Source organism: Chiloscyllium plagiosum, unplaced genomic scaffold, assembly GCF_037043375.1.
Source record: "Chiloscyllium plagiosum isolate Xiang-an unplaced genomic scaffold, Cpla_swu_hap1 HiC_scaffold_3, whole genome shotgun sequence".
NCBI classification, from domain to species: Eukaryota; Metazoa; Chordata; class Chondrichthyes; order Orectolobiformes; family Hemiscylliidae; genus Chiloscyllium; species Chiloscyllium plagiosum.
The window spans coordinates 147,408,135-147,420,174 of record NW_028270141.1 but is presented as its reverse complement, the minus strand read 5'-3'; the positions used below and the strand labels follow the sequence as shown (position 1 = coordinate 147,420,174).

The window sequence follows — 12,040 nt, the reverse complement described above, 5'->3', positions numbered from 1 at the left end:
ATGAAGGATCGGTGCTCCGAAAGCTAGTGCTTCCAAAAAAACCTGTTGGACTATAACCTGGTGTTGTGTGATTTTTAACTTTGTACACCCCAGTCCAACACCGGGATCTCCAAAAGCTGAGACTTCTTTGCTTTTTCAACCTGAAAGAAGTTGTTAGGGATTTGATTGGATAGACTTGGAGATGTTTGTGAAGAAGACAGTTACTAATACATTCATCAGGAAATTCAGGAGAAATGTCCTGACCCCCAAGAGTTGGAATGTGAAACTTGCTAAAGCCACAGTTTATCACAAAACATAGGTGCAGATGTAGGTCTTGGATTGCTAGATCTAAAATGATGAGTTGTCATTCAGTAACATGTTAGACTTTGGTTAAGTTTGTCATCATTTCTCCACTTTGTCACTCCACTCTTTAGCACGACTTCGAGGTTTCCACGACGGCCTGTTTACAGGACAAATTGATGCTGTTGACACTATTAACGCCACATACCGAGTCACGTTTGACAGGACGGGATTGGGAACACACACTGTACCTGATTATGAAGTTCTTGTAAGTAAATAACTGTGGTTTTTATGTGCACAATTCTCAACTGTGAGAGGCAAAGCTAAATGATTTTACCTGCATTTCCCTTTCTTTTATTTAATTATCTAAAAATTAATATGCTCTGGTTCAAATCCTACAACCAATGGGAGCAGTTTTACCCTGACTGCTGAGTTCAGACTACTGATAATTTTGAACACCTCTTGCTACATGTATATCAACTGTCTACAAAGAGGACAATCCCCGACATTTCCAACCTACTGAACTAAAATGTGTTCTCATCCCTGGAACCACCTCTCATCCCTGGAGGCTTGAATGGCCTCCTCCTGCTCCTGTTTTCCTATTACCTACATCTTTTCTACATCTCTCTAAAGCCTTCATATCCTTCCTAGGAACGTAAGAGCAAGAGAGAGTTTTCAGCCCCTCAAACCTGACCATCATTTTCAGTCCAGCCCTATAACATTCCAGGAAAGATGTGAAGGCTTTAGAGAGATGTAGAAAAGATGTAGGTAATAGGAAAACAGGAGCAGGAGGAGGTAGTTCATCATCTACCTCAATGCCATATTTCAGTAGAATCCCCCTGGCCTTATGGGTGTTTAGCCTAAGCCTGAAAAAATCCAGAATCTTCTATCTGGAGATCTAATGCATGATGTTTACTTTGTTCACTTGTAAATTTTCAGAATGTAAAAAGATTCCCATTACTCTTCAGGAAGTCTCTTTCTAATAGTGTTTTGAAAGAAACCACGTGGCTACAAAAATACAAGTCCACCATTAAACCCCTTTGACACTTTGCCATGCCTCATTGAGGTAATGTCCTGGAAACCAAGCTCCACTATTCTCAAAACCTTCGCAAAAGTTACAAGTTTTTTAAATGTACACAAAATTCCCCAAGTTACCTGACCACAATCAACCAGGTTTATATACTTAACAAGAATTACTACTTACCTCAAATAAAAAGACACTACAGTAAACAATTATGAAGAGTTTGCATATAACTTTACTAGTTTAAACTCTTGACCTCTTATAAACTCCCCCTCTCCATACAGAAAAAAGAGAGAGAGACACAGACATACAGGAAAAAATGAGTGTAATAGGCAGAGAGAAAGATTGGGAAAGTAATTCAATCATTCTTGATAATATGATTTGATATGATTTTCATGCTGTTCAGAACCCTACTTCTCGATCGATCTTCAATTTTTTTCACTGGTTTGTCGGAGACCCAGGTGACTAGTTCACAATTATGAAGGTCTCTGACTTACTAATGAAAGGTCACAGCTTGCAGCAAATGCTGAAGGAAAGAGATGAAATGATTTTGATCAAGCTTGAAGTTTTTTTCCACTGAGAACAGAGACTAACTCCTGATCAGAGACTTGACAGCTTCTCCGATCCCCAAGCTGTTCAGCTATCTGGGAGCCAATCATATTGTTGTTGGCAGGCAGAAGGCCTTTGTCATCCAAAAACTGGAGCACAGTTACTTGTTGCCAGCTGAATCTCTTATTTCGACACATCCTGTACCTGCGATGAACCGAGTCACCTTTCTCTGGACTGCCTCCTATCAGTATATCTGTAAGGGGATCCAAACAGTTCACATCATTCCAGCTGTGATCAAACTAGTGCTGTAAAGCTGGTGCGAGGTCTTCAATAATTGTTTGTACAGGCTCTCACAGACATGCAGGCAGCTTTAAACGTTGAATATATAGCATAGGACCAGAATTGCTTGTAGGCCAAGACCAGAGAAAAGTGTCAGGTTCCGTTCTTTGAAAGATGTGAGTTAATCCATTGAGTTTTTGAACTACAATCCAGGAGCTTCTCATGATCATTTTATTTTTTGTAATGTGTGCCCAGTTTCTAATATAGGGGTCGTCCATTTACAAACGTCCAACTTGCGAGCACTCGTACTTAGAGTACAATCTCACACAGATGTAATTTTAAATATCCGACATGCAAACATTTCCTATACTAATGAACAGCTGCTTTATATTGTCCTGCATTATGTTCCAATTGTCTACAAATTGACAAGTGAATAAACTCAGGAACGGGACCCAGTCACAATCCGGGGACTGCCTGTATTTAATGACTCCGTTCATCATGCTGGGGATTTGAACTCACGACTTTTTAATTTATGTTGTGATCTATACTGCTGCACTCATTCATTGCTGTATGAATGTGTTTTTAGAAAACTCCACACTTCTACTCGCATTGAAAATTTTAATGCATTTTTGCTGTCATTTTCAGAGCAACGAGCCTCATGAAACTATGCCTATCACTGCCTTTGCTCAGAAGCAGCGACCTTCCAGGTATTACTTGACACCACCACGGCTGCCTTACACTACCAGCACCCAGTCTCCTATCACAGTAAGTTGCATCTTTCACTTTGTGCTATTACTATCCTATCCAGTATGTGAATGCACCTACGAGAGAAGGTGCAAAACTTGACCTACTCTTGGTGTCAGTGGGGGAGCATTTTGGGGCAACTATTAATGCTATTAATTTTAACATAGTGATGGAAAAGGATAGACTGGATCTAAAAGTTGAAGTTCTAAACTGGAGGAAGGTTAATTTTGATGGTATTAGGAAAGAACTTTCCAAAGCTGATTGGGCACAGATGTTCGCAGATAAAGGGACGGCTGGAAAATGGGAAGCCTTCAGAAATGAGATAACGAGAATCCAGACAAAGTATATTCCTGTTCGGGTGAAAGGAAAAGTTGGTAGGTATAGAGAATGCTGGATGACCAAAGAAATTGAGGGTTTGGTTAAGAAAAAGGAGGAAGCACATGTTAGGTATAGACAGGATAGATCGAGAGAATCCTTAGAGTATAACGGCAGTAGGAGTAATTTAAGAAGGAAATCAGGAGGGCAAAACGGGGACATGAGATAGCTTTGGCAAATAGGGTTAAAGAGAATCCAAAGGGTTTTTACAAATACATTAAGGACAAAAGGGTGACTGGGGAGAGAATAGGGAAGAAGGGCCTGTGCCCGAAACGTCGAATCTCCTGTTCCCTGGATGCTGCCTGACCTGCTGTGCTGTTCCAGCAATAAAGTTTCAACTTTGATCTCCAGCATCTGCAGACCTCACTTTCTCCCCTCAAAGATCAGCAAGGCGGCCTCTGTGTGGAGCCGCAGGACAGAGGGCAAGATACTAAACGAGTATTTTGCACCAATGTTTACTGTGGAAAAGGACATGGAAGATGTAGAATGTGGGGAAATAGATTGTGACATCTTGAAAATGTCAATATTACAGAGGAGGAAGTGCTGGATGTCTTGAAACACACAAAAGTGGATAAATCTCCAGGACCTGATCAGATGTACCCTAAAACTCTGTGGGAAGCTAGAGAAGTGATTTCTGGGCCCCTTGCTGAGATATTTACATCAACGATACCTCACAGGTGAGGTGTTGGAAGACTGGAGGTTGGCTAACGTGGTGCTACTATTTAAGAAAGGTGGTTAGAACAAGCCAGGGAACTATAGACCAGTGAGTCTGACGTCAGTGGTGGACAAGTTGTTGGCAGGAATCCTGAGGGACAGGATTTAATGTATTTGGAAAGGCAAAGACTGAATAGGGGTAGTTAGCATGGCTTTGTGTGTGGGAAATCACGTCTTACGAACTTAATTGAGTGTTTTGAAGAAGTAACAAAGAGGATTGATGAGGGCAGAGCAGTGAACATGATTTATATGGACTTAAATAAGGAGTTCGACAAGTTCCCCATGGGAGACTGCTTAGCAAGATTGGGTCTCATGAAATACAGGGAGAACTAACCATTTGGATATAGAACTGGCTCAAAGGTAGAAGACAGAGGGTGGTGTTGGAGGGTTGTTTTTCAGACTGGAGGCCTGTGACCACAAGAATTGGTGCTGGGTCCACTGCTTTTCTTCATTTATGTAAATAATTTGGATGTGAACATAGGTATATTTAGTAAGTTTTCAGATGACACCAAAATTGGAGGTGTAGTGGACAGCGAAGAGGGTTACCTCAGATTACAACAGGATCTTGATCAGATAGGCCAATGGACTGAGGAGTGGCAGATGGAGTTTAATTTAGATAAATGTGAGGTGCTGCATTTTGGGAAAGCAAATCTTAGCAGGACTTATACACTTAGGCTTAATGGTAAGGTCCCAGGGAGTGTTGCTGAGCAAAGACACCTTGGAGTGCAGGTTCATAGTTCCTTGAAAGTAGAATCACAGGTAGACAGGACAGTGAAGAAGGCGTTTGGTATGCTTTCCTTTATTGGTCAGAGTATTGAATACAGGAGTTGGGAGGTCATGTTGCGGCTGTACAGGACATTGGTTAGGCCACTGTTGGAATATTGCGTGCAATTCTGGTCTCCTTCCTATCGGAAAGATGTTGTGAAACTTGAAAGGGATCAGAAAAGATTTACATGGATGTTGCCAGGGTTGGAGGATTTGAGCTTTAGGGAGAAGCTGAATAAGCTGGGGCTGTTTTCCTTGGAGCGTCGGAGGCTGAGGGGTGACCTTATAGAGGTTTATAAAAGCATGTGTGGTCTGGATAGGATAAATAGAAAAGGTGTTTTCCCTTGGTTGGGGGAGTCCAGAACTAGAGGCCGAGGTCAGGGTGAGAGGGGAAAGATATAAAAGAGACCTAAGGGGCAACATTTTCACAGAGGGTGATGTGTGTATGGAATGAGCTGCCAGTGGAAGTGGTGGAGGCTGGTACAATTATAGCATTTAAAAGTTAAAAATCACATAACACCAGGTTATAGTCCAAAAGTTTTATTTGGAAGCACTCGCTTTCAGATGGATTGCTCTTCATCATGTGGTTGTGGAGTATCTGGATGGGTATATAAATAGAAAGGTTTAGAGGGATGTGGGCCAAGTGGTGGCTAATGGGACTAGATTAGGTTAGGATGGTCAGCATGGACAGTTGGATCAAAGTGTCTGTTTCTGTGCTGTACACTTCTGACTCTGTGGTTCACTCATGTCCTTTAGGGAAGGAAACTGCCATCCTTACCTGGTCTGGCCTATATGTGATTCCAGACGCACAGCAATGTGGTTCACTCTTAACTGCCCCCTGGGCAATTAGGGATGGGCAATAAATGCTGGCCTAGTCAGCGATGCCCTCTTCCTGTGAAAGAATATTTTAAGAATTCAAATCTACATTGCCTGGTTATTGGCTTTTCAGTAACTTCAAATGGTGATTTTCAAGCTTTTCCTACTATGAGTCCATTTCAGTGCTTGACAATTTTGTTGCTAAGATGTATGAGAGCAGGAGTGGAGGGATGGCCAAGCAGTCTCCTTGCTCTTGACCCCACTTAAAGTCCCCAGTGTGAAGTTCGGCCCTGAATTGACATGCACATTGTAAAACATTACAATATTTATGGTTTTATTCGCTTACGTATAATGCATACAATACACATGCTCATAATCATGACATTTAAAATAATTGAGAATTCAAATATATCAGTAGACATGGTTTGTTGTTAAATGTTTGTTTTGATTAGGTGTTGATCAAACTTTGGCTTCTCAAAGGAGAGAAAGAAAGAGATGTACTTATTTTGAAGGATGAATAGATGTTGTGAGGTGGTGTGGCTGTTTAATGGACCGGTTCAGGCGCAGGCCTGGGTGAGGGGCCAGTTCAGGCACAGGCCCGGCCAAGGGGACGGACCGGTTCAGGCATAGGCCCGGCCGAGGGGCAGGTTCGGGGCATGGGCCCAGGCGAGGGACCGGTTCAGGCCACGTGCCTGGGCGGTGGGCCGGGCCTGGGCGACCAGCTGTCTCATGGTCTGACTGAACCTGTTTGGTTCTATTTTTACCGACTTGGCCACAGCCAGAGAAGCAGCTGCAGTGATCTGTGTACCGTCTCCCACACTGATACTTCTACTTCTCATCCACTGTCCTCACCAACAACATGTGAAAATGCAACATGCTGAGAACCTGCAAGATCACCTCAGCCCCAGCACTCTTGAGCCTCTGAACTTTCTCCAAGTGATCAGACTATTCATACAACATCCAGTAGTGGATGAGAAAATGTTTTCTAAATTATATCCTGGGAAGACCTGCAACCTCCGGCTGAATCCTCATCCCTATAATTATGAGCGACTGAACCAATCTCTGTGTTCGAATCAAATGTATCAGACATTTGAGGCAAGATCCAGAAGACCTTTTTTATCTTGATGTAATATTGCCCGACTTCATCCCTGACTCCACTTCTGTGCTGCTGAACTCTCCTCCATGCCTGTGTTACATCTAGACTTTAGAATGCATTCCTGGCTAGTCTCCTGCCTTCCATTCTCCTTAAACTTCAGCTCAGTCAAAACCCTACTGCCTGCATCCTATCTCAGATCAGATCCCGCACGTAATCTGCTGTGCAGCAGCTCCCAGTTGTACAGCAGCTGTTTTAGAATCTTCAACCTTGTTTATAAACCCTTCTATAGTCTTGTCCCTCCGTATCAACCACTTCCAGCTCTACAACATTCCAAGATATCAAACCTCTCCCATATCTTCCTGACTTGGATGGCAAAAGTCAATGTACAGTAGCCAAATCTGCAGATGAGGCAAAAATAGGTGGGCGGGCATGCGATGAAGGCAATTCACAGCGTCTGATGTGGACAAGTTAAGCAAGTGTCCAGAAACTTGACAGATGCAACATAATGTGGAGAAATGTGAGGTAATGGTCTTTGGCAGGAAGAATACAGGAGATAAATATTATTTGAATGCAGAAAGACTACAGAAAACTATGGAACAGATGGATTTGGGACCCTTCATCCATGAATCTCAAAAAGCTAGCACCCATGTTCAGTGGGCAGTAGGGAAGCCAAATGATGTGTTGACATTTATTTCAAAGGAAATGAAGCCTAAAAGTAGGGAGCTTTTGTTAAAACGATACATGGCACTAATCCGACCACAGCTGCAATACTGAATAGTACACAAACATTGGAGGCTATAGAGGGACACAGATTAGAGTAGATTCCCTACAGTGTGGAAACAGGCCCTTCGGCCCAACAAGTCCACATCAACCCTCCAAAGAGTAACCCACCCAGTCCCATTTCCCTCTGACTAATACACCATAACACTACGGGCAATTTAGCATGATCAATTCACCTAACTTGCACGTCTTTGGAGTGTGGGAAGAAACCAGAGCACCCGGAGGAAACCCACACAGACACTGGGAGAATGTGCAAACTCCACACAGACAGTCGCCCGAGGCTAGAATCGAACCCGGGTCCCTGGCGCTGTGAGGCAGCAGTGCTAACCACTGAGCCACTGTGCTGGAGGCGTGGATGAATTTTCTTTTGAGGAGACGTTATGTAGATTGAGCGTGTACTCACTAGAATAGGAGAGTGAGAGGTGTCCTGACTAAAGCATGGAAGATTCTTAGGGGATTTGACAGAGTAGATGTGAAGGGTTGCTTTCCCTTGTGGACCAGAGGGTATAATCTCAGAATAAGGAGTCCTACATTTAAAACAGAGATGAAGAGGAATTTCTTCTTTGAGGATCGTGAGTCTGTGGAATTTTTTTTACTGCAGAGGGCTGTTGAGACTTGGTCATTAAGTATGTTCAAGGCTGAAATGGTCAAGTTTTTATTCAGTAAGAGAATAAAGAATTGTGGGGGAAAAGCAGGAAAGTGGAGTCGGGGATTATCAGATCAGCCATAATCTCATTGAATCCTGAACCAGGTTCAGTGGGCTGAATAGCCTACTTCAGTTTCTGCATCTAATGCTCTCATGGCCTGTTACCTATCCTCGGTGTTATCACTCCACCACTGCTGCCCAGACATGAAGTCCTGAAATTCCCCCCCACCTCTCTCTCCCTTTTTAAGTTCCTCCATTAAAAACCATCTCTGACCAAGCTTGCTCAATGTCAACTTTTATTTGGTAATGCAACTGTGAAGCATAGCATATCATAGTACACCGAAGATACTTTCTAAACATAAGCTGTCATTATTGTTGTGTCTGTTGAGGATTGTTGGACAGGTGAGGATGTTCAGACATTATAGCTTTATACTAAAGTGGAATAGCCTCATGAGGTTGAATGACCTACACCTTTAAACGTGAATGAGCCTAGAATAGACATGATTGCTAACTTCCTGGAAAATTCACTGAAAATGTGAGACTTAATTATACAGTGCCAAAGATCTGGCATTAGCGGAACACTGCATTATGCCAGAGCTCCCTTTAGTGGAAATAAACAGGAACTGCAGAAACATAACGGTAGGACAGAAGAATAACTGAGCTTCACAGCCAGAGGTACAGTTACTTTTGTAGGGTAGGCAAGATCCTAGAAAACGACATGCTTCTGAGTGAGTAGACTGGTCTATTTCTCCTCTCACGTGAAAGAAGGCACCTCTGATAATGTGTCAGTTCAGTATTGTACAGGTCAAATAAAGAATTTAGGAGAGGGTTCATTACACACCCAGTTATGAGGACATGAAGCTTCATAGAATCTTACAGCACAGGAAGAAGCCATTCAGTCCTCATTCCAGCTGTTTGGAAAAAATATCAATTAGTCCCTCTCCCCTGATCATTCTCTATAGCTCTCAAATTATTTTTATGTTGTCTTTGACAGTTATTATAGAATCTGCTACTCCTCAGGCAGTGTACACCAGATCGCAGAAGCCGCCTTTGTAATATTTAAAAAAAAACTTTCATCATTCGTTACTTGCAGCTTTCCAAACCCCACACTTCCTGCAAGATGGACTCCTAAAGGTATCTCCACCTCTACTGTCCCATTTTTGGTCACTTTTTAACAGAGTCACAAGACGGGGCATTAAGTTAAATATTTGTATTGGAAGCAGTGCGGAGAAGGTTTGTTCGACTGATTCCTGGGGTGAAGAGATTATCTTACCAAGAGGGGCTCGGCAGTTCAGAAAAGTGAGGAACAGTTGCTTGACAGGGATGGATGCTGAGATGTTTCCTCTCATGGGGGACAAGGTTTTGGAAATAAGAGATCGCCTACTTGAGAAAGAGATGAGAATTGTCTTCTTTTTGAGGATCATCAGTGTTTGGAATTCTTTACTGCAGAGAGTAGTGGAGGACAGGTCATTGAATATATTTGAGACTGAATCAGACAGATCTTTGATCAACACGGAGTTGAGGCTATGGGGACAGACATGGGAGTTAAGGTCACAATCAGATCAGATATATGTTCTTATTGAAAGATGGAGCAGTCTCACTAGCGATCAGTGGGCTGAATGGCCATATTCCTCCTATGAGTGTCATTAGCAATCAAGAGATATCTAATTGGTGGTTGATATCATGATTAAGTGGTGGAGAGGTGGCGAGCTGCTCCAGTGAGGAAAGTTCAAAGGGCAAAGATTTCCCAATTCTGAAAGAAGTAGTTCCTGGGAGACCCCTGGAAAACCCCAGAACGATCCGGAATGCTCAGCAATCGTAACTGAAATGTTACATGACATACTGACTGTTCTGGAAAGAGAAGGGAGAGTGCTGCCATTAAGTCAAAGCTAACTTCAAACCTGTGACCTTGTATTAACGGTGCCTCATTTTATTCCCCTGTTGTTCATGACAGGACAATGATCCACTTCTGGGTCAATCGCCTTGGAAAAGCAAACTATCGGCTACTGAAGGAGACACACTTGGGGGATTTCCTATCGAATTTCTTATCCAGGTGGTAAGTATGTGCATTCTTTATGTTTCAAACTTCCCTCTACGTGTTTACTCTGGATAAACACATCAATTATATTGAGGAAATGGCTGAAATTCCATTAAGGAATGTTAAAGGTAGGGAGCTGAGAAATGTGCACCATCCATTCACGAGAGAAGAAGAAAAGGACAACCAACTCCCATTCCTAGAGGTGATGGTACAGAGAACACCGAATGGAGAATTCACCACAAAGGTTTACAGGAAAGCCACACACACAGACCAAGTCCTGAACTATGAAAGCAACCACCCCAACACACACAAACGAAGTTGCATCAAGACATTATTCAAAAGGGCCACAACACACTGCAGCACACCAGAACTGCAAAAAGAGGAAGAGGAACACCTGTACAAGGTATTCGCCAAAAATGGATACCCGCGCAATTTCATCAACAGATGCCTAAGAGAAAGACAACGGAACGAGGACATGCCGCAACCCAAAGGACTAGCCACACTACCATACATCAGGAGCATTTCCGAACTGACAGCCAGACTACTGCGACCACTAGGACTTATAATAGCACACAAACCAACAGCCACGCTCAGACAACAACTCACCAGAACGAAGGACCCGATACCCAGCATGAGCAAAACTAATGTAGTGTACAAAATCCCATGCAAGGACTGCACAAAACACTATATAGGACAAACAGGAAGACAGCTAACGATCCGCATCCATGAACATCAACTAGCCACGAAACGCCACGACCAGCTATCCTTAGTAGCCACACACGCAGACGACAAGCAACATGAATTTGACTGGGACAACACTACCATTATAGGGCATGCCAAACAAAGAACAGCCAGGGAATTCCTAGAAGCATGGCACTCATCCACAAACTCCATCAACAAACACATCGACCTGGACCCAATATACCGGCCACTACAGCGGACAGCTGAAACTGACAACCGGAAGCGGCAGGGACAGGCCACTATAAATGCCGGAGGAAACACCACAGAAGCGCTTCACAGGAGGCTCCCAAGCACTGACAGGGGACGAAACGTTTGCAACAAAAATTTCCAGCTCGGCGAACAGAACCACAACAACGAGCACCCGAGCTACAAATCTTCGCACAAACTTTGACCATCCATTCTGCTAAATGAGGCTAAAAGCCAAGCATTATCAAACCTAGTAGAAAACAAAGTTCCATTTAAAATTTCATTACACTTCCAATTAAATGACTCATTGCGGAGTCTGAAACAGGGCGTGGCTCGTTTGCATGCAGAATTTGTGGTTAAGTATCAGACTGTCAGTCCATACAGACGTCAGTGTTGTGAATCTCCTGTAAACACTGAGAGCCTGAATTCTGCAAAGAGCTGATCAGCTGCCCACAAAAACAGTGTCGTCATTACAGGAAGTGTGAGTGGGTCTGTCAGCATCTTATGTGTTCTCTTTCAGTTTCTCTTTTCTTTTACTTCCCTCCCCATGTATTTTTAGATAAAGTTTTACATTTAGATTTTATTGTCACATGTACTTAAGTACAGGAGTACAGAGAAAAGTGTCAGATGTTGCCACACACAGCGCCTCTTACATGCAAAAAGCTTTAGTACAAACTAGTGAGAGAAACAAAATTTCAAAAGTTAATCATTACAGACTTTCACAGAATAAGCAGAAAAATAAAGTGATACGGTAATAGTTAACATTAAACTCAGCTGCCTGTTCTCGATGCTGCCACTCGCCCTTCCTGTGTTGGGCCACTGGTGCCATCGTGCAGCTGAACCTGCAGTCTCTGACCTCATTCCTGCTGCCTCTGGAACATGCTGGGGTAGGACATACATGCATGCCGAGACACTGCCAATGTGGGCCAAGAGACCAGGCCGAGACCCACCTTGCCAGGTCCACACTGAGGCCGAGAGGAGAAGGAAACAGACTGGACAAGCTCCAGCTGG

At 43.2% G+C, this 12,040-nt stretch overlaps 1 protein-coding gene across 3 annotated transcripts in view; it reads left to right on the top strand.

The window, feature by feature from the left end:
• The window catches only part of lin9 (lin-9 DREAM MuvB core complex component), a 116,494-nt gene that overhangs the window by 83,350 nt on the left and 21,104 nt on the right, over positions 1–12,040 (top strand). For all 3 annotated transcript variants that reach the window (XM_087984165.1, XM_043687285.2, XM_043687284.2), the window contains 3 exons: positions 414–547; positions 2,774–2,893; positions 10,019–10,120. In XM_087984165.1, the coding sequence (XP_087840291.1) occupies positions 414–547; positions 2,774–2,893; positions 10,019–10,120 (356 nt within the window). The remainder of the gene's footprint in view (positions 1–413; positions 548–2,773; positions 2,894–10,018; positions 10,121–12,040) is intronic.